The following is a 27340-nucleotide window of genomic DNA, read 5'->3' on the forward strand; positions in this document are numbered from 1 at the left end:
TCAACTTACTTATCATTTAAATCCATGAAATGTCCTTGCAGTAGCAGTTAGGCCAGTGCTTACTTGATCAGACAACTGGGCACCATTACCTGGCCAACTGACACATGAACCTAATCATCACAGTCTACAAAGTTAAATAAGAAAAAAAATAAAAAAAGTTCCTACAATGCCAAAAAACTTCTAAACTTTGATTTTTTTTTTTTATAAATTAACACTTAAATTATAAAGTCAGGGCCCTAATCAATATTAAATAGTAAGTCAAACAAGTTACCTACCCTAAAGCAACAGGTAACCAATAGGTTGAATTGTTAGACAATATTCTAGTGTAACTTTGAAAGGGCACACAATTTTTTTGCATTATTTTCAAATTTTGGATAATTTTTGGTGATTTTACTCCCAGAGGCTAGGCCTCCTGGTGAGTGAATGAGGTATTGCTAAGGCCTACATCACCTGGCTGTTGTGAGAACACAATGACATAACCCTTGCAAACCACCTGTCAAAGAACCTGACACATACATAGTGGATGTGTCAGACCTAGGAATTGTTACACAGCAGCTAAGAGAGGGTTATGACCCTGAGGAGTGGGAGGCCCAGACTCCTGTCATGGAGGCCCACCGTCCTAGACGGGGTCTGAGGCAGGATCCCGAGGCTCGTGTGCCTCCAATCCTTTATGATGGGGGCACTAATGTCTCTTTTTAGGACTATTCATGGCATGTTCACTTCCACGGGCAGTATAGGAGTAGTGATGGCTTGGCTGATCAGCTATAAGCCAGCCCTGTTTGGGTTCCTATTCCTTCTGCTGTTGTTTAGCAACTGGCTGGTCAAGTATGAACTCAAGCCCGCCTCAGAACCCCAGCAGGTGAGCAAGAGGCAGCTTTGCTTCAGTTGAGGGTGGTGGAACACTTGCAGCTAGATTGCAGGGAGCTGGGGGAGAGGAGTCAGGGTAATGGGCCAAGACTGAGAAATCCAAAACCGTTCTAAGCCCTTGCTCTGCAGCTTCTTTTTTGGGTGATTGCAGACAAATCCCTTCCCAAGGCCTCAGTTGCCTCAGCTGTACAATAGGGACCACCCCAGGTTCTACTTGATGTTTGATGTCAAAGTACTCCGGAAAGAGTTAAAATGGATGAGCTAGAAATGCACATATCAACATAAATACATCTCCAAAATATAATAGTGAAGACAACAGAGATGTATATAGTTTACAACATCTTTTTTATACAGTTTTAAACCATGTAAAGCCATATCTTGTTTATGGATAGTTAGAGAAAATATTTTAGGGCTTCTCATGTAAAGTCATATTTTGTTTATGGGTAGATAATGAAAATATTTTAGGGTTTCTCATCCTTCAGCTCATTGCCATTTGGGGCCAGTTAATTCTCTGTTGCGGGGTACTGCCCTGAGCACTGTAGGATGTTTTGCAGCATCCCTCGCCTCTACCTGCTAAACACCAGTGACAGCATCCAAACTTGTGACCACCAAAAATGTCTCCAGACATCAGCAAATGTCCCCTGGAGGACAAAATAGGCTCCTATTGAGAAACACTGGTAAAGGAGATGCATAGAAAAAACAAACACCATATTTAGGATTGCAGTTGAGGAGAATGAGTTTTAGGGAGGGAGAACACTATACAGAAGGGAACTTTAATTATATTTGTGATGTTTTATTTCTTAGACTGAGTATGAGAACATGGGTATTTATTACAATATCAGCTTTACTTTTTTGCATGTCTGAGATATTTAATCGTAAAGTGTTGTTAAAGGCCAGCGCTTCTAGCTGAATCTGAAAAGAAAAAATAAAGTATTATTAACTAGGTAGAGGCCGATGGACATTATAGAGATAAGAGCATGTTGAGAGACCATTGAGACTTAGCAGTTTGAGAATTTACTGGGCCTGATGAAACACTCAGAGAGGCACACTGGAAAAAAGACACCAGCTCTGGAGACAGATACTTTTGGATTAAGGGCTTTACAACCTATGTGGCTGCACATTACTGGGCTGCCTCATTTGTTCCTATGAAGCAAAGGCCACTGTGGGTGCTGAGAGCTTTGGAGGATCTTACACAGGCATGATGCTGAGAAATTGATTTTGTCTTACTGGACCCAATTCTCTCATGCACAAATTGTGGCCAAGAAGCTCATCTTTCAAGGGTGGTTGAGATAACATTTACAAACCTACTTGGGGCGGGCCTGCCATGTTCTCGCCTGCCATGCTGGAGACCTGGGTTCAGTCCCGGAGCTTGCCCATGCAAAAAAAAAAACAAAAACCCACCTGGCTTGGAGCAGGTGCTCAAAACAGGGAAATGAGTACTGTCAGTAACCACCCTTTCCTCTTTCCCTGGTGATGGGAGCTTAGGAAGAGGCAGAGACACGGACGCCTCCTGAAGCCAACCCCAACTGCACCATCATGAACACCAAAGAAGTTGAGAAAATACACGCCTGCTTTGCTCTCCAGGACAAGATCCTCGAACGGCTTCTTTTCAGTGAAATGAAGCTGAAGGTCTTGGAAAATCAGATGTTCATCGTATGGAATAAAATGAATCACAGCAAGAAGTCAAGCAGACTTCGGGCTTTTTCCATGGGGAGACATGGAAGAATGAGGAAGCATGGTTCGATTTTCTCTACTTTCTCCGATTGCAGTTCCAATTACCCCACCTAACCTCTGGGAGACTGAGGTCATTTGGCCTCTTCTGATGTTAACTTTACTCAGTAAAACCCAATCAGAGACTGTTGAATTTTCTTAGTAAATTGCACTGGATTGGTCCCTGGGACCCAGGAGGAGGATCAGATGCTGAGAGGTCACCTCTGGAAAATTAATCTCTATGCACCAGGTCAGCAGTTAGCATCCTGCAACATCTATCAGTTGGGCTGCCTCAACTGTCCACGCCCCCCGTACCTGTTCACCTTGAGTCTTACAGCGGCCCCTCACTGGTGTCCCAACCCCCAGTGTCCCACTCACCCATCTTTGTTGTACTTGGGGGCCAGTGTACACACTACCAAGCACAGCTCTGAGCATGCTCGTTGCCCATTCTTGAGCCAATGTCTCTCTATGGTTGATAGAATAAAATCCATACTCCTTACCATGGTGTCCAAGCCTTCAGTGATCTGACCCCTTTCCAACCTCCCCCTGCCCCCACCATTACTCCCATTCTCTGCCAGACTAGCCTAAATGTCCGTCATTTGTGTATCATCTCTGCAGTTTTTGCCATGAAATGCCAGAATGTTTAACTCAGTACAGTCCCTTTAAATGGACTATTTTTTTTTCTAAAATAAACTGATCTGTAAAGGAAAATCATAATGAATCAAGTAACTAATTAATAATAAATTAATCTATAAATTAAAAAGTGTCATTTCCCTTAAGTAGAATATAATTGTAAAAGTAATGACAATGAAAATAAAACAATGTTATTAATTTACAACCAGAGCTTAGTTGTCCACTGACGGATCTGACCCAGTGAATTTTGTGTTAAAAAGTGAGTTTATCAAGTTTTAAGAGACTTTGAAAGAGATGCTAGTGCAAAACAGAGACTTTTCTCCAAAGACGACTGGAAAGAAAATCACTATCTCATGTGTGATTCAGTGTGACTCTCTGCCTGGTAGGTGTCCTAAAATCTCTTTCCTACAAGTCTCATATACTCTCAAATCTGTTGACTGGCCACCCCCCGACCCCCACCCCAGTGCCTCCAAATCTTTGTTCCCACTGTTCTTCCCCCTGGAATCCCATTGCTTCTGGGATTTCTGCTGATATAATTCTCCATTCCTTCCAAAGCCACCACCTCCAGAAAGCTTCCCTCAACCCAGTTGTAATGAATTCCTTTCCTTAGCGCTCTCCTGGAGTTTTATCTGTGTGTCTACAGCAGAATGTATCATCACCTGCTGGGATCTGATCTCTGCACTTGTCAGTATTCCCTTAACCTGACCTTCTAACTGGATTATAAACTCTTGGAGGGCAAGCGGGGCTTCTTGTTCTCTATATCCCCTCTGTAGCACCTAGCACAGTAGCTAGGATACTGTCAGCACTCAATAAATAACATCTATGTTTGTTGATCTCTCTTCTATGGCCTCTGCTTTCTCGTTACATGATGACTATCCTGTTTCCTATTTTGAGGAAGAGCAGGAGCTCTGGAGCTACACTGCCTGGGTTAAATCCCAGCTCCTCCAACATTCAGCTTTGAACTCTTAGACAACTCTAAGTTGCTTATTCTTGCTGCACCTCAGTTTCCCCAACTGTGAAATGGGGAGAATAACATTCCCTGAGCTTATGGAGTTTTGAGGATTAGATGACTTACCAACACCTCTTTCACATCTTTGCTCAAATGACACCTTCCTAAGAACTCCCTTGACTATACTATTTAAAATGACAACTCTCTGGGTATGTCAGAGAGATTCTACTTGCCCCTCCAGGTCCACTCTCCATCGTCTCAGCCTTTTTTGCTCAGGGGACCAACCTGTATGAACCCGGCAATGAGATGACTAATGGGCTCCAGAGGAGGGTTCCCTTCCCCAAAGTAGAAATGACTTCATGTGGTCTCCATTTCCCACGGTGTCTCCTACCCTCAGCACTGTGAGCCCATCCCCTGAGCTGCTGGTGCCTGAGCTCAAGCAGTTTCTTCTGTATTTACAATATTATCCCCACACTTGTCCTATAAAAAAGTAAAGTTGCAGGAGTGGGGAATCTCTCTTCTAGAGCATACCTCATGGGTGTGTTCAGCTGTGCCCTCGCACCCATACCTCTCTCCTTAGGATGATGAAAGATTGGATGACCCTATGCCTCATTCAACTGCTGACCCTCTGCTTTTTTTTTTTTTTTTTTTTAAAGGAAGGAAAGACAGAGAAGGAAGGAAGGATGGAAGGAAGGAAGGGAGGAAGAAAGGGAAACATTTTTAAACATTTTCTTGTTTTTATTATATTTTGTTTGTTTGTTTGTTTTTTTTTTACATGGGCTGGGGCCGGGAATCGAACCGGGGTCCTCCGGCACGGCAGGCAAGCACTCTTGCCCGCTGAGCCACCGCGGCCCTGACCCTCTGCTTTTATGTTTCCCCAATAAAGTCCATTTTGTGCCTACTCTGCATGACTTTGTGATAATTGCCTTCACCACTACTCCTATCTCTTGGACCTCTGTGCTCAGTCCTCAGACTCCCTCTTTTCTAGGTTTCACTTTTTAAAAAAATATTTTTATCGAGATAGCGTCACACACATAGTCCACCAAAGTATACAATCAATGAGTTTCACTCTCTTGAGGATCTTCCAATCTCACGGTTTTAAATCTCATGCACTGTTATGTACCAGTTGTTTTCTAAAGTACATGTCTGATATGGGCCTCTCCTCTCAGCTTCAGATTCAGATGTCTAGCTGCTTCCTTCCACACCTTCACCTGGACATCTCAAAACCAACATGACCAATCCCAAACTCTCACCCTTTCCCTTCAAGCCCCCTCTCAGTGCAAGCTTCCTTGTCTCATAAAAAAAAAAAAAAAAAGGCACTCCCTCTTTCCAGATGCTCAGGTGAATAACTTCAGGGCCCTTTCCAACCCTTTCTCTCACACCCAATTCCAATTCCTCAGCAAATCATATTGGCTCTACCTTTGAAGTATATCCAGAATCTGAACCATTTAAGCTGGTCTGCCTGCCCCAATCACTGCCTTCCAGTCAGTTCTCAACAGAGAAGCCAGAGTGTTCCTTTAAAAATGAGTTAGGTCACATCAATTCTTTGCTCCAAACTCTGCAATGGCTCCCATTTCACTCAGAGTGAGACCTAAAGTCCTTTCTGTGACTTCTAAGGTTCCACATGACCTGGCCCCCCCTGCTCCCTACACCTTACTTCCAACCTCACCTATAACTCTGTCCCTCACTCAGTCTGCTCCAGCCACTGGCCTCCTTGCTTTTCCTTGAATACCTTAGACAGGCTCTCACCCTAAGGACTCTATACTGGCTGTTCCCCTGAACGTAAATGCTGTTCCCTCTGGTGTCTGTCTAGCTTACTCCCTTACAAGCATCACGGTTCCTATCCCCAGTTCTAAAAACCTGGACATGGCCCCCGGAGAAAAGAAATCAGAAAATACTCCCAAAGAAGTGACTAATGGAGTGAGTTCTGAAAGTGGAAAGAGAAGGAGGAAAGAAGAAAAGAGAGTGGTAGAGTTGAACCGGATTGAGTGTGGGGAACATTGCCAGGACAGACAGACTGGAGGGAGACAGCACATCCCCAAGAGACAGGCAACTACCACTCCTCCAGCCCTCCACTCTCCCCCAAGCTCATACCCCTGCAGCCCTTGGGCAGACAAGTTTCTCTAACAGGTTCCATCTAACTGGACCAAGCACCTGTTCTAAGCCAGGTCCTATGCTGGGGCTACAGGAGGGAGGGAGCCAGTGGGAGGGAGGGCCAGAGTCGGGGAGGGGGCAAAGCAGGGTAAGTAAGGGCCAGAAACAGAGAGTGGAGCCCGATCACTGAGTGGGCAGGTGCAAACTGAGGCAGGAGGTTGTGGAGAGAGCTGCACTGGGCAGCAGCTTCGCTTTGGGGTGGGGTGCACTGGAGACCAGACAGACCCAGACTGGAATTCTTGCTCTGGCACCTACCAGATGATCTTGGAGAACAACCCTATCCATTTGACAAATGTGTACTGAGTGACTCTTGTTTGCGTCCAGGCTCTGCATAGGGTAGGCCATGAGTCCTTGAGCACGTTTTGTTTTTGTTTTTTATGTTTTTTTTTCCTGTGCTTCAGTTTTTCCACCTATAAAAAGGGGATGGTGGTGATGATAATGGCACCATCCTCAGGGTTGTTCTGAGGCTTAAATGTGGACCAAAGTGAGTGAATGCATGGAAAGCTCTGGGAACACTACCTGGCACTTAGCAAGCACTAGGGAAGGGATAGCTATGGATTCCCCCACTGGGGTCATTCTCACCACATTTAAGAAGACAGCACTTGGCAAATTTACCACCTACCAAACATAAGACAAATGAGATGATAATTGGAAGGGAGAAGTGCAGGAATTGAGGGTCCTGGGAAAGCAAAGGAGAGATGGGCAGGAAATAAGACTGATACAGTGATAGTAATAGTGGCTCACATTTATTGAGCATTGACTGTGTGCCAGCCACCAAGTCTGCATTTAAATATCTCATGCACTCCTTCCTCCCAAAGGGTGGCTTCTGTTTCAACCCTGTTTTACAGAGCACATGGAAGTCCAAGAGAGACCAAGATCACATAAGTAGTAAAGTAGAGGAAATGGAGTTTGGTCTCCTGGAGTCTGACTCAAGAGTTTACTGGGCAGGGTTTAGACTGTGCAGGTAAGGATTTTAAATATATCCAGAGAGTAGGGGAAGATTATTTATGCAAAAGATTAATATGACCTTTCTATTATTTATGCAAAAGATTAATATGACCTTTCTTCTATAAAAATAATAAATACATTTTTCCCTCATGGGGCTTTTGTGTGAATGATCTGGGTTCAGGGATAGAAAGTCCCTGGACAAGTGCGTGGAGGGGAAGATATTCAATGAATAAATTATTACTTAAAGGAGGAGGCTCAGGCTGGACCAGGAGATTTTACACATAGGCATCTACTGTCATCCTGTGGCCACTCTGCTGCATGACAAGTTATGAATTCTGATGCAGCTGAACTCAGAAGCACTCAGGGCTGGCACGTGGCAAGGGAGGAGTTCTCAGATAGGGGCTGGTGTCCTGGGGTTGAGGGTCTTTGTCAGCAGAGGTGGGGAAGCTTGGAGTAGATGAACTGATTCAGATATTCAGTGCTAGGATCAGCGACACCCACCTGAAGGAGAGTTGTCCTTGCCCCAGGGGACCCCATAGTCTGATGGGGAGACAACATGGGAAGCATATTAGGGTTGTGGGGAGCAGCGTGGACTCCTAGGTCTGAATCCCAGTCCTGAAGGTTACTCTTGACTTTGCTTCTCTGAGCACCAGTTTCCTCATCTGTCAAATGGGAACAGAATAAGCCTGTCTCACAGAATTGTTGTGAGGAACAAAATGGTACCCAGAAAACACTACGCGTGGGCGCTGACACATCGTCGGTACTCAACAACCCCTGGCCCCGAAGCAGACTGCCCAGGCCTCTGGGAGCCTCAGTCAAGATGAACCAAGCAGCCAGGTACAGTGGAAAAGAAGACACAGGTCCCAACCCTTTTGTTAGGTGACCTTGGCAAGTCACTTTCCCTCTCTAGGCATGTTTCATTATCCATACAATATGGAGTTTGGACAAAATCGCTCAGTTCCTCTCCAGCTCTAACAGGAATTTATCAAGTTCATTTTACAGTCCTGGATTTTTGACTGTGGCGGATATGCAAGAAGTTCCAGAAGGTTTGCAGCCCAAGTCTCAGCTCTGTCCCCATATACTAAAATCAATGGACAATAACCTTCTAGAATGCTCATTGAGAAAGTTCTGATGTCTGCCACAGGGGCCAGGTAGATGAAGACACAAAGGCTTAACGAGGTAGTGACTTATTTTAGGGCACACAGGCAGTGACAGAACAGGGATTTAAACCCTGGTTATCTCAATATTTCATGACTAAGCAGATGCCAGTGTTCATCAAACTATGTATCACTTGGAGACCCAGGTTCCTCAGAGATACCTGAGGATGCTGGCAGGCAGCCCCCTGTTATCCCTCTTACACCTTGGACTTGGGAGAGACTCTTTTTTTTTTTTTTACTTATAATTTTTTTTTGGAGAAGTTGTATGCTTACAGAAAAATCATGCAGAAAATAGAGCTCCCATATACCCCCTCCTCCACCCCACCCCCAGTTTTCCCTATTATTAACATTTTGCATTAATGTGGTAACTTTGTTAACAATTGATGAAAGAATATTGTTATGATTGTACTATTAACTTTAGTCCACAGTTTACATTAGGGGTCACTGTTTGTGGTGTACAGTTTATTTTAAACTTTTATTTATTTATATCCATCTAAAATTTCCCCTTTTAACCATGCTCAAATATATAATTCAGAGGTGTTAATTACATTCACAATTTTGTGCTACCATCACCCCATCCATTGCCAAAACTTTTCCATCACCCCAGATGGAAATTGTGTACTAGTTAAGCATCATTTCCCCATTTCCTACCTCTACCACAACTGCTGGTAACCCATATTCTAGTTTCTGACTCTGGACTTGCTTATTGGAATTATCTCATATGAGTGAGATCATACAATATTTATTCTTTGGTGTCTGGCTTTTTTCACTCATCATGATGTCTTCAAAGTTCATCCATGTTGTTGCATGTATCAGAACTTCATTCCTTTTATTATTATTATTTTTTATACTCGGGCTAGGAATCGAATACCACATTTTGTATATCCATTTATCTGTTGATGGATACTTGGGTTCCTTCCATTTTGGGGCAATTGTGAATAATGCTGCTATGAACATTGGTGTGAAAATATCTATTTAAGTCCCTGTTCTCAGTTCTTTTCAGTATATTCCTAATAGTGGTAGTATGAGGTCACATGGTAATTCTATACTTAATTTTTTGAGGACCTGTCAAATTATTTTCCACAGGTACTACACCACTTGACATTACCAACAACAATGAACAAGGGTTCCTATTTCTCCACATCATCTCCAACACTTGTTCTTTTTCTTTTTTAACAGTGGTCATTCTAGCGGGTGTGAAATGATATCTCATTGTGGTCTTGATTTGCATTTCCCTAATGGCTAATGATGCTGAGCATCTTGTCATGTACTTTTTTTTTTTTTTTTTTTTTTTTTTTAAAGGAAAGACAGAGAGAAGGAAGGAAGGATAGAAGGAAGGAAGGAAGGAAGAAAGGGAAACATTTTTAAACATTTTCTTGTTTTATTGTATTTTGTTTTTCCGTTTTTTGTTACATGGGCTGGGGCCGGGAATCGAACCGAGGTCCTCCGGCATAGCAGGCAAGCACTTTGCCCGCTGAGCCACCGCGGCCCGCCCTGTCATGTACTTTTTGGCCATTTGTATATCTTCTTTGAAGAGATGTCTATTCAAGTCTTTTGCCCATTTCTTACTTGGGTTGTTTTGTCTTTTGTGGTTGATTAGTAGTTCTTTATATATTCTAGATTAAACCCTTATTGGATACGTGGCTTTCAAACATTTCATCCCATTGAGTAGGTTGTCTTTTCACTTCATGATAAAGTCCTTTGATGAACAAAAGTTTTTAATTTTCATGAGGTGCCGTTTATCTATTTTTTCTTTTGTTGTTTGTGCATTGGATACAGAGACTAAGAAATCATTGCCTAGCATTATAAAGATGCTTCTGTATATTTTCTGCTAAGGTTTTTCTTTTTTTAATGGTTCTGGCTCTTATATTTAGGTCTTTTATCCATTTTGAGTTCATTTTTTAATAGGATATGAGGTAGGGGTCCTCCTTCATTCTTTTGTATAGGGATATCCAGTTTTCTCAGCACCATTTGCGGAAAAGACTGTTCTTTCCCCATTGGGCGAAGTTGGCATCATTATCAGAAATCAATTAGCTATAGATGTGAGGGTTTATTTCTGAACTCTCAATTCAATTCTATCTTTCAATTCTTTTTATAGGTCTGTTCTTGTACCAGTATCATGCTGTTTTGATTACTGGAGCTTTGTATTATGTTTTAAAATTGGGAAGTGTGAGTCCTCTAACTTTGTTCTTCCTTTTAAAGATGGTTTTGGATATTCAGGGACCCTTACCCTTCCATATGCAATTGATGATTGGCTTTTGCATTTTTGCAAAGAAACCTGTTGGAATTTTGATTGGGTATGTGTTGAATGATTAAAGTGCTTTGGGTAGAATTGACATCTTAACAATATTTAGTCTTCCAATCCAGGAACACAGAATGTCCTTCCATTTATTTAGGTCTTCTTTGATTTCTTTTAGCAATGTTTTGCAGTGTTCTGTGTCCTTGGTTAAATTTACTCCTAGATATTTGATTCTTTTAATTGCTATTGTAAATGGAATTTTTTCTGATTTCCTCTTCAGATTGTTCATTACTAGTGTATAGAAACATTATTGGTTTTTGCGTGTTGATCTTGTACCCTGCTATGTTGCTAAATTCATTTATTAGTGGATTTTTAAGGATTTTCTATATATATAGAATCATGTCATCAGCAAATAGTTTCACTTCTTCCCTTCCAATTTGGATGTCTTTTACTTCTTTTTCTTGCCTAATCACTCTTGCTAGAACTTCCAGTTAAATGTTGACTAGCAGTGGTGACAGTGGGCATCCTTGTCTTGTTCCTGCTCTCAGAGGGAAAGCTTTCAATCTTTGAACATTAAGTGTGATGTTAACGGTAGGTTTTTCATATATGCCCTTTATCATGTTGAGGAAGTTTCCTTTTATTCCTACATTTTTAGGTATTTTATCAAGAAGTGGTGCTGGATTTTGTCAAATGTCTTTTTTTTTCTCCATCAATTGAGATAATCATGCGTTTTTTTCTTCATTCTATTAGTGTGTATTACATTAATTGATTTTCTTATTTTGAACCACCCTTGCATATCTGGAGGAAAACCCACTTGCTTGATGTGTATGATTCTTTTTGGGGGTGGTGGTACCAAATTACTTTATCTGAAGGAATGCCACACATGAAGGTATTTGGTGGGTGTTGATACAATTTATAGAAAAGGTAAAGATAAACCCAACATGCAAGCACTGCTGTGGTGACCACATAATCACCCTATGACTATGGGGAAGTCAGCATAAGACAGCTCTCATCATCACTGTTTCCCAGAGAGTGCTTGTCAAAGAGACACTCTGCCAACCCAGAATCCGGGGCCCCAATCGTGTGCAAGTTGGTTACATAGTCACCCAACTCTTTGATGGCTCTCACCTGCTCATTCTGGTAATGTGTCTCAATGAAATCACTCATCTGGGGGTCATTTTTGTCAGTGGCTAGTTTGTGCAGTTCCAGTAGTGATTGATTCACCCCTTTTTTTCCCAAGTGTAATGCACATTCCATTGCCTTCAGCCCACTCTCCCAGTCATCTCATTCTGGTTTCTTGAGATACTAAAGAAAGATTCGGCCACCTTGTTGGTTCTGCAGCTTCATAAATTTCTCAGCATGCTCCCTCTCCTCATGAGATTGGTGAAGAAAATATTTGGCAAAGTTCTTCAAAGCTGCATCATCACAGTCAAAGCAGTAACACATTGACAGGTAGACATAAGAGGTGTAGCACTACAGGTTGATCTGGTGACTGATGGCAGCCTCTGAGTCCTGGTTGTAGTTCTGGTGCAACGTGACAGGGACATGGTTGTCATACGGGTGGTTGAGGAGTGGAAGTGGCAGCTGCGTGGTGCTGGAGCTGTGGCTGAGGGTGCCTTGGGGTGGCTGGCTGACGAGGGTGAGCACTGGGTTCTTTTCAAGCACTGTTGAAGCAGGAAACTACAGCGACTCTCCACAAAGATATCTGGTGTATGATTTTTTTAATGGACTTGATATGCAAGTATTTTGTTAAGGATTTTTGCATCTGTATTCATAGAGAGATTGGTATTCAATTTTCATAAATTCATAAGGGATATTGGTTTGTAATTTTCTTTTCTTGTGCTGTCTTTATCTGATTTTGTTATTATAATGAATCTCCTCTTCCATTATTCGGAAGAGTTTGAGCAGGACTGGGGATAATTCTTTTTGGAATATTTGATAAGATTTACCAGCGAAACCTGGGCTTTTTTTGTTGTGGTTGGGGTTTTTTTTTGTTTTCTTGTTCAATGTTTTCACGTTAATGATCTGTTAAAATTTTCTATTTCTTCTTGAGTCAGTGTAGGTAATTTGTGAGTTTCTAGGAATGTGTCTATTTCATCTAGGTTATTTGTATCTAATTTGTTGGTAAACAGTTATCCTTAGTATCCTTGTATAATCTTTTTTTTTTTCTCTGTAGGATTGCCCCTCTTTCATTTTTGACTTTAATTATTTCTGTCCTCTCTCCCTTTTGTCATTCTAGCAAAGATTTATTTTTTTCCAGTACTTTTTTTTTTTACTCATCTGTCCATACTGAAGATAAAAGTTGCGTCAGACACAAGGTTTTTACAATCACACAGTCACACTGCAAAAGCTATATCATTATACAATCATCTTTAAGAAATATGGCTACTGGAACACAGCTCTACAGTTTCAGGTACTTCCCTCTAGCCTCTCTAATACACCTTAAACTAAAAAGGGGATATCTAGATAATGTGTAAGAGTAACCTCCAGAATAACCTCTTAACTCTGTTTGAAATCTCTCACCCACTGACACTTTATTTTGCCTCATTTCTCTCTTCCCCCTTTTGGTCGAGAAGGTTTTCTCAATCCCTTTGCATCAACTCATTCTAGGATTTCTGTCCCATGTTGCCAGAGAGACTTACACCCCCGGGAGTCATGTCCCATGTAGAGAGGGGGAGGGCAATGAGTTGCTTGTCATATTGGCTGAGAGAGAGAGAGAGAGAGAGAGAGTCCACATTTGAGTAACAGAAGAGGTTCTCTGGAGGTGACTCTTAGGCCTAATTTTAAGTAGGCCTAGCCTAGCCTTTGTGGGGATAACTTTCATATGAACAAACCCCAAGATTGAGGGCTTGGCCTATTAATCTAGTTGTTCCCACTGCTTGTGAGAATATCGGGAATTCTCTAAATGGGGAAGTTGAATTTTCCCCCTTTCTCACCCTTCCCCCAAGGAGACTTTAGCAAATGTTTATTGACTTTATTGATGTTTTCAAAGAACCAACTTTTGATAATATTGGTTCTCTCTGTTTTTTTGTTTTTGTGGGGGGCGAATGGGTGGTGTGCATGGGCCAGGAATCAAACCTGAGTCTCCTACATGGCAAGTGAGCCACCCATGCACTCCTCTCTATTGTTTTTTAATTTTCGATTTTATTTATCTCCTCTCTAATCTTTGTTATTTCTTTCTTTCTACTTTCTTTGGGTTTAGTTTGCTTTTCTTTTCTAAATTCTCAAGTTGTGAGGTGAGGTCTCTGATTTGAGATCTTTCTTCTTTTTTAATGTAAGCATTTAAAGCAATAATTTTTCTAAAAAATTTTATTAATAAAACCAATCAACATACAACACGAACATTCTTTTTTTTTTTGACACGAACATTCTTAATGTATGAACATCCCATAATTGGAGTTGAATTTCCCTCTTTCTCACCATTTCCCCAAGAGGATTTTGCAAATACTTTTTTATTCACTGTTCAAATCACTCTGGGATTTATTGGGGCATCACTCTGGACAAACCCGCAAAATCTCATGCCCTACTCAGGGTTCCGCGCACTTATGGTGTTCAATTAAACTGTCCATATATTAGGAGATGCACTAGTTAAAATATAAAATTTGTACCAGATAAGCATTTTTTGCTTTAGTCTCACGTATATTGTTTTTAACATTCTGCAGTATTGACATTCCTTTGTTCTTCCTGATACGAAAACATTTTTTAATTTGTATATTTAGTCACTATTGTTGTTCACTCTAAGCATTCCTAGATTACACCATCTCAGTCTTTATTGTCTAACTTTCCTTCTGATTTCATTTGTGCCCCCAGCCCTCGTCCCTCTATCGTTCTCACATTCAGCTTCATTCAGTGTACTACCATTATTGTATTACAGTTAGGTAGTGTGCTAGCCATTTCTGAATTTTTACAATCAGTCCTGTTGCACAATCTGTATCCCTTCAGCTCCAATTACCCAATATCTACCTTATTTTTCTCTCCTGAGGGTCTCTGTTCTTAACTGAAATTCTCCAAGTTCATTCATTAATGTTGGTTCATATCAGTGAGACCATATAGTATTTGTACTTTTGTTTTTGGCTAATTTCACTCAGCAGAATATCCTGAAAGTCCATCCATGTTGTTACATAAAGTTCTTAACTTTATTCTGTCTTACAGCTGCATATATTCCATTGTATGTATATATCACAGCTTGTTTAGCCACTCATGTGTTGATGGACATTTGTAAAGCAATAAATTTACTTCTCAGCACTGCTTTTGCTGCATCCCATATGATTTGGCATGCTGTGTTTTTATTTTCATTTACCTCGAGATATTTCCTAAGTTCCCTTGTGAGTTCTTCTTTGATGCATTGGTTGTTTAAGAATGTGTTGTTTAATTTCCACATATTTGTAATTTTTCCTATTCTCCCTCTGTTATTGATTTCTAGTTTCATTCCATTGTGGCCAGAGAAGAAACATTGTATGAAATCAATTTTTGAATTTATTGACTTGTTTTGTGACCTAACATATGGCTTATCCTGCAGAATGATCCATATGCACTAGAGAAGAATGTGCATTCTGATACATCTACTGGCAGTCTTTATTTCTTTACGCTCCTTCCATCCACTGTCTAGTGTCCTTTCCTTTTAATCTGAAGAATTCCCTTTTGCATTGCTTATAGGGCAAGTCTAATGTTGACAGACTCCCTCAGCTTTTATTTATCTAGGAATGTCTTAATCAGGAGAGACTCTGTTTGAAGACAATTCCCTTGCCGCCAGCCTGGAGCATTTTGGGTCATGTGGTACCACCTATGACAGATGTGCCCCCACCCAGCAGTTGGGGAGTCCAGGAACTAATCCCCATTGCAGAGTGTGCTTAGAGAGATTAGCACTGGGGAAAGCTGGCACCACAGCTGCTGGCTTTGCATCTGCCAGTCCTGGGGAGCCTGGGAGCAGCCAGCACTCAGACCCAGGGAAGCTATTTCTGCCCCAGGACACAGGGGTCTTCTGGATGTATGTGCCAGTGGGGCAGAGGCTGAATTGCTTGGTGTTTTCTGAGCCTTCAGAAGAGGTAAGTTGGTGCGAAGACCCCTCAGACTAGGCTGGGAGGAGGAGAATGAACTGGCATAAAAGACAGTAATAGGTGGGGTGGCCAACCGTACTGGTATGCCTGCAACTGAGGGGTTCCCAGGGATGAGGGACTTTCAGTACTAAAACCAGGGAAGTCCTGAGTGAACGGAGATGGTTGGTTATCCTTGCATCCTTTGAGCCTGCGTTTCCGTTGCTTTGAGGTGGAGCCACATGAAGGTGCAGGGTTGCTTTGCCCCCTCTCCCATCCTCATCTGCCCCTCTTCCTTTGTAGCATCTCTCTATTTCCCTCTTCTCTTTTCCAAGGGATCCCTTTTTGTCCTTTGCTCTGCCCACAAAGTCTCCTGGGGGTGTGATCCGAATCCTCAAGAACTGGAATCTTCCAAACCTCAGGGAGGATGAAGACCCAGGTGAGGCACAGCTCCAAGTAGGCATAAAATATTGGCTTCAATCACCTCCCATTGCCTTCACCATTATCATCACTGATATTTCTAGAGCTTATACCACAAGCCAGGAAGAGCTTCAAATATTTTATATGTGGCAACTCGATGAATTCTCAAAACAAATCAGCAACAATGCCTCTTCCTTTTCACATCTCCAGGTCCCTCCCCGCAAGTGTCTCCACACATCCCAGTACCCTGTTCTATGATGCTTTCCTCTCCCTCCTCCCTCCCCAGGCTGAGCTCCTCCAGCTGTCTTCAGCGACCCCAGAGCCCCCTACACATAACACTAGCTATTAATTGACGTACAACTTTCTAGAGGGTTTGCATTGCATTATCTCACTTTGCCCTTGCCTAAAGTTTAACGGATGTAGGAAGGATTGTCACCCTTATTTTGCAGATGAGAAAGTTGAGGCTCAAAGGGGTGAGGTCATTTTTCTAATGCTAACTATTGGCAGAGCTGAAAGAAAGTCCTGCTTCACAAGTCCTGGCCCCAGAACCCTGTGTCTGACCACTGTTCCATTCTGCTGGTTCCATGGGGATGGGTGTTGGGCAAAGGCTCTGTTCCTTCAGGGGTATAGCACAGTACCCAGCACACAGCAAATCTCGAGGATTGTTTCCTGGGTTAATGACTGGGCAAAGAGGGGCTATTCCAGAGTTGTGAAGAAGGGGAAGGGAGGTGCAGTCGTTGGGCTGTAGACTACCCTACCAAGGAACTTGCACTATGGACGGGGTTCAGGAGAGCCTGTCCCTTACTGAGCATTTCCCTTGTCAGCATTTTCTAGCTGGGAAGGAAGAGGGGAATGATTCCTAGTGGACATTGCAAGTCAAAATATGAGCAGCTGGTGATCAGCTTAGAGTTAAATACGGTGCCTGCCTGTGGGTTTATTGGAATAAATCCTGAGATTGCAGACAGACGTGAGATGAAGCTGTGTGACAGAGGAGAACTATAAATTGGGGATGCAGAGACCCTGGTTGCACCTTGAGGTGCGGTGGGCGATGAAAAGAGCATAGAGGTTGAATTCCAGTTCTGCCACTCCCTCCTATGGTGTTGGCAAGTCATTTAAAATCTCTGAATTTGAGATGGCAATACCCTGGTCGTGACGCCATTGGGGTCTGCTGAGGAAGTTGAGGCCACCTTCCTACCAGAGCACCCTCACTGACCCTGCCCCAGCAGCCCTTTGCACAAGTTCAAAGAGAAGGCTCTCTCTCCACACAAATCTGTGACAATGACAAAGAGCCCCCCCCCCCCCCACTCTTTGCAGCTGTGTTCTGGTATCCCAATCCTCTGACATCAAGTGGAGACATCCTTATGCTCTTAGGGTCTTAAATGGCTTGATCTTTTAAAATTGAGGTATAATTTACATGCAACCAAATTCACTCTTTTTGATGTACAGTGCTGTGAGTTTTGCATGCACTCCCATACCAACCACTGCAATCAAAATGTAGAACCATTCCATTATCTCCTCAAATTTCCTCCTGACCTTTTTGTAGTCTATTTTGCTCCCTACCTCCAGGCAACCACTGAGTTGTTTTGTGCCCCCAAAGTTTTGCTTTTTTTCAGGATGTCGTATTCATAGAATCATACATTCTGCGGCCTTTTGAGTCTGGCTTTGTTCACTTAGAATAACGTGTTTCAGATTCATCCACATTATTGCATGTATCAGTAGTTCATTCCTTTATATTACTGAGTAGTATTCCATTGTATGGATATAATAGGGTTTGTTTATCCATTCACCAATTGAGGAACATTCATTTTGTTTCCAGTCTTTGGAAATTATGAATAAATAATTGTTTCAGTGTGAACCCCAAATTCTAGAGTTGGGAGGTACTTTTAAAATCAAATGCGATTTCCAGATGTAATAATAAACTCTTTATAAATAGTTCAACCCTTTTCTTCAACAACTGAAGACATGGATGCCCAGAGAGGGGAAGGAACTTGTGAGAGTTACAATTGTCTTAGAGGGTGGGGCTGAAATTTGAACCCAAGCCTACCAACTCAAAGGACAATGTAAACTTCAAAACACGTTTACTGAGAATCTATCATTGCTAGGCTGTGTGCCAGGTGTTATAGGCAGGAAAGCAAAGAAGGAACAATCCTAGTGCTAGAGATATTTCCCACTAGTAGGGAGCCAAAGAAGTCAATAGTAGGTGGTGCAGGTCACTATTCTGTGTAGTAATGGGGGTATGTAGAAAATAGAGAGGACAGCTCCTCCATTATGCCTGGGGTTTTGAGGGATAAACAGAAGTTTTCCAGGTGGATAAGGAGAAGGGCATCACAGCCAGAGCAAATGGCAGGCATCAAGGCACAAAGAAGGGAAACAATGCAGGTTGTGGGAACGCAAAGACACAAGGGGGAGGGGGAGAAGGAACAGGACAAAGGCAGTGATCTAGTTGGGGCCAGACTTGCCAAATTGTTTCCTCTAGAACTGTGCCTAGAGGAACATGTGCCTAGAGGACTCATCCACTCAACATGCAGATGATTTTTGTTATGGAAGAAAATTTAAAATTGGATAGAGAGGGACAGAATCGAAACTCAGTGAGATTCTAATGGAACAAATCAGAAAACCCAGAAAACAAATGTAAGCATGTATGGACATTCGATATATTTCAGAGATGGCATACAAATCATTGGGGACAGTTTGGAGTCTTTAACAGATGATGCAGGCACCATTTGTTATCCCTATGGAAAGAATAAAATTAGAACCCTGCCTCACACCATAACCCAGGTTATTTTTGTGTGTGAAAACATAGAAGACTATCTTCATAGTCATGCCAAAAACACAATAGTGATAAATTTGGCAACCACCACAACAAAACAAACAAAATCCCTTGTAGTCAATTAATAATAGCTAATAGGAATTGCTTGGTGCTGAACAATGTACTTTACATCTACTAACTCATTAAATTCTTATAAACTTCTGAGGTACATACTATTATCATCCTCATTTTATAGATGAGGAAATAAGCACAGAGAGGTTAAATGACCTGTTCCAGGTTACACAGCTAAGTGACTTAGCTGAGATTCCAAATCAGGCCGCAGAATCTGCTCTCTTAACCATTCTACTTTTTCACCTCGCAACAAAAGTTACCATAAACATTATAAAAAAGCAAGCCATAGATTGGCTTGTCTACACATAGTACTGGTAAAGGAAGTGTGTCCAGAATACATAAAGAACTACAGTAAGTAAAGAAAACCAAATAGTAAAGGAAACAACAAAGATAAGAACAGTCAATTTATAGAAAAACAAACCCAAATACATGTAGTAAACATATTGGAAAGGTGTTCAACATTATCGGTAATCAGAAAAAGGCAAATTAAAATAACGAGGAGAATCACAGCTAGAGGGAGTATAAACTGGAACAACAATATTTGGGGAGCAAAGTTAAGCTGAAGATGACCGTACCTCTCACCCAGAAATTTCACTGCTAGGCACCATACATCCGACTCTGTAAAATGATCACATTTGTAAGGCAGACTCGTTCCAGAGTTCATACTCTAACCATACACATGCAGTATATTCACACCACAGCATACATTACAGAAGTTCAAAGAAATGGTCCAGAACCATATGCAGCAAATAGAAAGAAAAAACCCCCCAGCAAGCTGCTGATGGATGATACAGTACGACGTCATTTATATAAGTTTAGAAATGTGCAAAACAGTATCACATGCTGTTCATGAATATATATATAATAAAAGAATAAAAACGTGCTTGATAATGATAAACACCTAGATGTTTAAAACGGGTATTACATTTGGGGAGGGGAGGGAGTAACTGATACCTGCAAAGGATATGCAGGGGCCTTCAACTCTACTGGAATGTTTTATTTTCATTCATCCATTCATTCATTTAACAAATATTTATTAGGGCCTGCTAAGTTCCAGGGGCTATTCTAGGCACTGAGAATACCACAGTGAACAAATCAGACAAAAACCCTGTTTTCTAATAGGTGGGGATGCTGAACAGACCATAAACAAAATAAATAGTTGGCATAAATATATTTAAATTTTTTAAGATATGAAGAAAATATGGTGAAATGTTAAGATTTATCAAAGTGGGGTACCCAAGTGCCCATTATTTTATTTTTTACATATTTTTCAGTATGTTTGAAATATTTCATAACAGGTGAGCAGGGCTTCATGACTGGTTGGAGGTGGGAAGTGAGGAACAGGTAGAGGCCAGGGTAGATCCCAAATTTTCTATCTTGGGTGACTGGGTGGAAGCAGGTGTCATAAACAGATCATGAAAATGTTAGAGAAGGAAGAAGAGGTAAAATAAGAGTTCTGCCCTGGATGTTGAGTTTCAGATACTTGGGGGACTTCCAGATGGCAATCCTCAGGAGGCAGCTGAGGATGGCAGTCTGAAGTTCAGGAGAGAACTGAGCTGAAGCTACAGAATTGGAAATCATTAGTAGGTGGCTAAAATGCTTATGCATGAGATCACCCAGGAATTGTGACTTTCAAGGAATTTATCCATTTCATTTTAATTGTCAAATGTGTGGGCATAAACTTGTCAATTGTATTTCTCATTAGGATCTGTAGTGATGTATCCTCTTTTACTTCTGATTTGGTAATTTGTCACCTATGGATTGTGCATATTGAGGAAAGAAGAGGAGAAAAGATAAAGGAACACCAGTGTTTATGGGAAGGGAGTGAGAGGAGCCCTTGATAGAGGGAAGTGGAGAGGGAGCTATTAATGCAATGTTTGATCAACAACCCATCTTCCCCCCAAGCTATAAGCTGAAGTAGGAGAGGGGACATTTCCATTTTGTTCATCAATACATCCCCAATGCCAGTCTCAGTGCCTAGCACATAGTAGGTATTCAATAATGGCTAACACATATTCAGTGTTTACCATGTGCCAGGCAGTGCTCTAAATAATTTAGAAATATTAACTCATTCCATCCTCATAACTGAATACTAGTAGGTGCTATTATTTTTAAATTTTTATTGAGATAAAATTCATATGACACAAAACTCACCATTAAAGTGTACAATTCAGTAGTTTTTAAAAAAACGTATTCACGAGGTTGTGCAACCACCATCACAATAAATTTTAGAACACCTTTATCACCCCAGAAAGAAATTCTGTACTTACTAGCTGTTCTAGTTTGCTAGCTGCCAGAAAGCAGTATACCAGAAGTGGAGTGGCTTTTAAAAGGGGGAGTTTAATAAGGTGCTAGTTTATAGTTCTAAGGCTGAGAAAATGTCCCAATTAAAACAAGTCTGTAGAAATGTCCAATCTAAGGCATCCAGGGAAAGATGCCTTGGTACAAGAAGGCTGATGAAGGTCAGGGTTTCTTTCTCAAATGGAAAGGCACATGGTGAACAAGGCATCATCTGCTAGCTTTCTCTCCTGGCTTCCTGTTTCATGAAGCTCCCCAGGAGGCGTTTTCCTTCTTAATCTCCAAAGGTCGCTGGCTGGTGGACTCTGCTTCTCGTGGCTATGTCATTCTCTGCTCTCTCAGAAATCTCTCGCATTCTCCAAAATGTTTCCTCTTTTATAGGATTCCAGTAAACTAGTCAAGACCCACCCAAATGGGTGGAGACATGTCTCCACTTAATCCAGTTTAACAACCACTCTTGATTGAGTTACATCTTCAGGGAGATAATCTAATTACAGATTCAAACATACAGTATTGAACAGGGATTATTCTGCCTTTATGAAATGGGATTTTGATTAAAACATGGCTTTTCTAGGGTATATACATTCTTTCAAACCAGCACATTAGCTATCACTCCCCATTCTCTGGTCCCCCTGCCACTGACTACCATTAATCTACTTTCTTTCTCTATGGATTTGCCTATTATAGACATTTCATATGAACAGAATTATACAACATGTGACTTTTTGTGTCTGGTTTCTTCCGGTTAGCATAATGTCTTCAGGTTCATTCCATGTTGTAGCGTGTATCAGTACTTCATTCCTTTTTATGGCCGAATAAAATTGCATTGTATGGACATACCACATTTTGTTTATGCATCCATCTGTTGATGGACCTTTGGGTTATTTGCACTTTTTGGCTTATGATTAATGTTGCTGTGGACATTTGTGTAAAAGGTTTTGTGTGAACATATGTTTTCCAACCTCTTGGATATATACCTGAATGGAATTGTTGGGTCATATATAAGGTTTAACTATTTGAGGCACAGCCAAACTGTTTTCCACAGTAGTTGTACCATTTTACATTTCCACCAGCAATGCATTCTTGCCTACACCTGTTGTTGTCCTTTAAAAAAAATATATAGCCATCCTAGTGTGTGTGAAGTGGTATCTCATGGTTTTGATTGGCATTTTCCTAGCGATTAGTGATGTTGAATATATTTCCATCTGCTTGTTGGCCATTTGTGTATCTTCATTGGAGAAATGTCTATTCAAATCCTTTGCCCATTACAAAATGGGCACTTGTCTTTTTATTATTGCGTTAAAAGAGTTATTTATATATTCTGGGTACTTGACCCTTATCATACGTATGATTCACAAATATCTTCTCCCATTTGTAGGTTGTCTCTCTTCAGTTGCTTGATAGTGTCCTTTTTTACACAAAAGTTTTAAATTTTGATGAAGTCCAATTTATCCATACATTCTTAACATATACTCCATACATGGTTGGCCTAATTTTCAAAATGCATTACTTTATTTCTTCCTGAGACAGCCATATTTTGTATATTAGACAGGGTTCTGTAGAGAAACAGAACCAACAAAAGAAATTTGTAAATATGAGATTAATAAAAAATGTCTCATGCAACCATGGGGATGCAAGAGTCCTAAATCTGTAGGGCAGCCTGCAAGGCTGGCAACTCTGATGAAGGTTCTTGATGAATTCCACAGGAGAGGCTCACTGGCTGAAAAAGCAGTGAAAATTCTCTCTTCTCCCTTAATAGCCTTCAACTGATTCCTTCCAGATTTCAAAACTTAGTCCACAGCTAAAATAATCAGATTAGGGTGATACTCACATAAAAATAAACATAGAGACCAACAGAACAGAGCTGAGGGTCAAGAAATAAACCCCTACAATTACAGCCAGTCAGTTGACAAGAGTACTAAAACAATTCAATGGGGAAAGAATAGTCTTTTCAACAAAGGATGATGGAACAACTGGAAACCCACAGGCAGAAGGTTGCGTTACTTTCGGATCAAATCTAACTGATTGGATTATCTTGTTTGTGGGAGATTCACCCTTAGTTGATCTTAGATGTAATCAGCCACAGCTGCAATCAACTGACTGATGATTAATAAACTAGCCTTCCAGTTTATCAACCAGCCATAAAATATCCTCGCAGGAATGGTTAGGCCAGTGCTTGCCTGACCAGACAACTGGGCACCATCACCTTGCCAAGTTGACACCTGAACCCAACCATCACATAATCATAAGCCTTGAAGACATTATACCTTAATAAGCCTTAAGTCTTCCAGGAGCATCCCTGGCCTACAGCTGAAGGAGGAGTCATAGGAGTCCAGTTTTAAAGCTTTCTCCACAAGTCACCCGTTCCAAACTCATGGGATAAATTCTCTTCTACACGGTCCGTTTCTGTTCCTAAAAGTGATAGCTGTGCTTTCTTTTTGATGAACACTCGGACTCATCTTGAACAACTTCATCAGAATTTCTTTTTGTCTTCCTATAATCCAGAATACAGGAAAGGCCATTACAGCCCTTGGTTGGGACACCAACTTTCACACCTACATGTTCGGACTTATCTTTAAGAAGCTGTTTTACCTTGTTTACTGCTGAAGGTGTCTGGCTCACAGCCCAAGCAACAGTCCGGACTAAGGAAGCAGCACCGGCTCCTGGTTCTCCCACCCCTTGGCCCCTCTCCGTGGACGTGGCGGGTGCATTCTGGTATAATTTTTGTATAGATGTGAGGTAAGGATCTGACTCCTTTCTTCTGTTTGTGGGCTTCCAGTTGTTCCAGCACCCTTTGTTGAAAAGTCTATTCTCTCTCCATTAAATTATCTTGTCGACTGACCATCATTGTAGGGGTTACTTCTGGACCCTCAGCTCTGTTCTATTGGTCTCTATGTTTATCTTCATGTTAGTACCACCGTATCCTGATTATTTTAGCTGTGAACTAAGTTTTGAAATCTGGAAGTGTAAGTCCTCCTACTTCATTCTTCTCTTTCAAGATTCTTTTCACTGTCCTGGGTCTCTTGCATTTCCATATGAATTTTAGGATCAGCTTGTCAGTTTCTGAAAAAAAGGCAGTTGGAATTTTGGTAGCAATTACATTGAATCTGTAGATCAGTTTACAGTGTTGTGTTAGTTAGGGTTCTCTAGAGAAACAGAATCAACAGAACTCACAAATATAAAATTTATAAAAATGTTTCACATGACTATGGGAACGCAGAATCCAAAATCCGCAGGGCAGGCTGTGAAGCCAGTGATTCCAATGGAGGGTCTGGACAAACTCCACAGGAGAGGCTCGCCCGCTGAAGAAGGAAGAGAGCCTGTCTCTTCCGAATCCTCCTTAAAAGGCTTTCACTAATTAGATTAAGCATCACTCATTGCAGAAGACACTCCCCTTGACTGATTACAAATGGAATCAGCTATGAATGCAGCTGACATGATCACGATCTAATTCTATGAAATGTCCTCATTGCAACAGACAGGCCAGCACTTGCCTAACCAGACGAACAGGTACCACCACTTGGCCAAGTTGACATATGAACCTGACCTTGACAAGAGTGTTGCTATCTTAACATGAACTTGTCTTCCAATCCATGAATACCTGATATCTTTCCATTTATTTAGGTCTTTCATTTCTTTTGAAGATATTTTGCAGTCTTCAGTGTACAAATCTACCTTTTTTTGGTTCCTAAGTATTTTATTCTTTTTGATGCTATTGTAAATGGAATTTTCTTATTTTCATTTTTAGATTGTTCATTGCTAGTATGTAGGAATACAACTGTTTTGTATATCAATCTTGAATCCTGAAACCTTGCTGAACTTATTTATTAGCTGTAATAGTTTTTTTTGTGGAATCCTTAGGATCATGTCATCTGCATACAGATATAGTTTTACTTTTTCCTTTTCAATTTGGATGCCAATTAATTCATTTTCTTGCCTAACTGCCCTGGCTAGAATCTCCTTTACAATTATGACTAGAAGTGTCAAAAGTAGACATCTTTGTTTTTCTGCGGATCTTAAGGGAAAATATGATGTTAGCTGTAGGTTTTTTTTTTTTTTTTTTAGCTGTAGGTTTTTTTGTAGTTTCCTTTCATCAGGTTGTGGAAGTTTCCTTCTAGTCCTAGATGGTTGAATGTTTTTATTATGAAAAGATGTCGGATTTTGTCAAATCCTTTTTCTCTTTGTCTGTTGAGATGGTAATGTGCTTTTTCCCTTTTTTTCTATTAATATGATATATTACATTGATTGATTTTTCTTATGTTGAACCACCCTTGCATTCCTGGGGTAAAGCTCACTTGTTCATGGGGTATAATCCTTTTCATATGCTGCTGGATTCTGTTTGCTGCTTACACTTTGCTGGGCTGTCTTGTGTGACTGAAGATCTAGAGGCCTGAGTTGCCTGCATCCCACTGAGCTCAGCAAGGAGGATGTGGTATGCAGTGGGGGGCAGCCAGGAGAGACAGACAGGCCTTAGACATCAGCGTGCCAGCTTTCTGTAGACAGGGATTCATGTTGCTGGTTCACTACCTAAAGCAGTGCCTGGCACCTAGTAAGTGCTCAATAAAGAGTTGTTGAGAGGATAAATACATGAAACCATATATTCTGACCCTCGATCCCTTGAATGAAGAGCCTGAAGGAATAATCTTGAATCCCCTCCCAGCTCTCTCATTCTGCAGGTATTCTACTAGGGACAGGAAAGGATGAAGGGGGGGTGGAGACCAAGGAAGAGCCCTGTTCACATCACAGCCTGGGCCTCTGGGACAATGGAGACAGTTCAAAGGAGGTCACATTTTCAGACATATATGGTTGAGAGTCAGGCAGATTGGGTTTGAACCCTGCTTTGCTGCTACCCAGCTCTGTGACCTTGAGTAAGTCACTTAACCTCTTTGAGACCCATTTTACTATCTCTAAAATGGAGCTCTTAAACCAGCTTCAGAAGGAGGTTGTGAGGTATAATAGAATAATAAGTGTTAAGTGCTCAGTACAGCCCCAGGCATAAAGTTGGCACTCAGCAGATGATGATTTTTTTTCATAAGTCCTCTCCTTCCTGTAACCTCAATTTGCACACCTGGAAGTGAGAAGAATCAACAAGTGATCTCTAAGCTTCTTCCAGAAGTTTGGTGGAGTGAGTCAGAGATGGGGCTTTGAGTTCCAATCCCAGCTCTGCAAGTAGCTGATTATCTTTGGGCAAGTCACTTAACTTCTCTGAACCTCATCTGTAACCTCACCTGTAAAGGTGCTAAAGTGCCTACCTCCCAGGGTTGTTGTGAGAATTAATGAGACACTTCCCTTAAAAGGCTTAGCATAGTATCTGGGATACTAACTGGAAGTGGTATTGCATTTCCAGGACTCTAAGTCAGCTGGAAGGGAATGATCTGTTCTTCCAGGGGGCTAGGTCGCCACATACAATCCTCTCCAGATATCTCAGACTCAGTACCCACCCGCTCCTTCCTCTGCCAGTCCTGGGGACATGTTCCATCTCTACACTCTCATTATCTGCTGTCACCCACCACACAAGCTGAATTTCTTTAGCTCCCAAATCTGGGTGGGAAAGGACCTTAATCTCCCTGTAGTTCCATCCTTTGAGGTTTCCAAACAAGTCCCCTTTCACTGTGAATATGGGTGATGGGATCAGCCTTCCAGAACTGGCCACGATGGTGGAGCACCAACCATGCATTCTTGGTCTGCTGAGTGTTCTTTCCCAGGTTCAAGGACACGAAATTGGAGGAGTGGAAGAGGTGGATGATATTCTGGAAAGTGATGTGTGAAGAAATGGAAGGAAGCAGTTCTTGTAGGGAGCCTCAACATGCACTCAGAACCCAAACATTCACTCCACAAACAGGCATTGAGCACAGGGAGAAGCCAGAGGGGTTGGAAGAGAAAAAGCAAAAAGAAGTGTCCTTGGAGAGCCTAAACTCCATCAGGTAGAAAAGTGGCAAAAAACAATTGTTCTCTATAGAGAGTTGGCTTTGCACCATAAAGGAGCCTTGCCAAGTACCATGGAAAGGGACATGGGTAAGGAAATTTGGGTATATTAGGGTTCTCCAAAGA

The 27340-nt window shown here is 41.5% G+C and overlaps 2 protein-coding genes and 1 pseudogene across 4 annotated transcripts in view; 2 read left to right on the plus strand and 1 right to left on the minus strand.

The window, feature by feature from the left end:
* Positions 1–27340, plus strand: part of LACTBL1 (lactamase beta like 1) — a 44593-nt gene that overhangs the window by 3263 nt on the left and 13990 nt on the right. Inside the window, exons 1-2 of one of the 3 annotated variants that reach the window (XM_077150904.1) lie at positions 11690–11797; positions 16026–16129. The exons of 1 other annotated variant lie outside the window; for it this stretch is intronic. In XM_077150904.1, the coding sequence (XP_077007019.1) occupies positions 16118–16129 (12 nt within the window). In that variant the 5' untranslated portion in view covers positions 11690–11797; positions 16026–16117. Of the gene's footprint in view, positions 1–11689; positions 11798–16025; positions 16130–27340 lie in introns of those variants that run through there. One more of the 3 variants, XM_077150905.1, reaches the window with a different exon arrangement.
* On the plus strand, positions 514–3076 carry TEX46 (testis expressed 46). The gene is made up of 2 exons (XM_077137726.1): positions 514–859; positions 2353–3076. Exons 1-2 carry the CDS (start codon positions 671–673, stop codon positions 2653–2655), a joined length of 492 nt encoding a protein of 163 aa, XP_076993841.1. The 5' UTR covers positions 514–670; the 3' UTR covers positions 2656–3076.
* Positions 11639–15420, minus strand: LOC143658562 (ferritin heavy chain pseudogene; annotated as a pseudogene).

This window comes from Tamandua tetradactyla, chromosome 2, assembly GCF_023851605.1.
Source record: "Tamandua tetradactyla isolate mTamTet1 chromosome 2, mTamTet1.pri, whole genome shotgun sequence".
Lineage (NCBI taxonomy): Eukaryota > Metazoa > Chordata > Mammalia > Pilosa > Myrmecophagidae > Tamandua > Tamandua tetradactyla.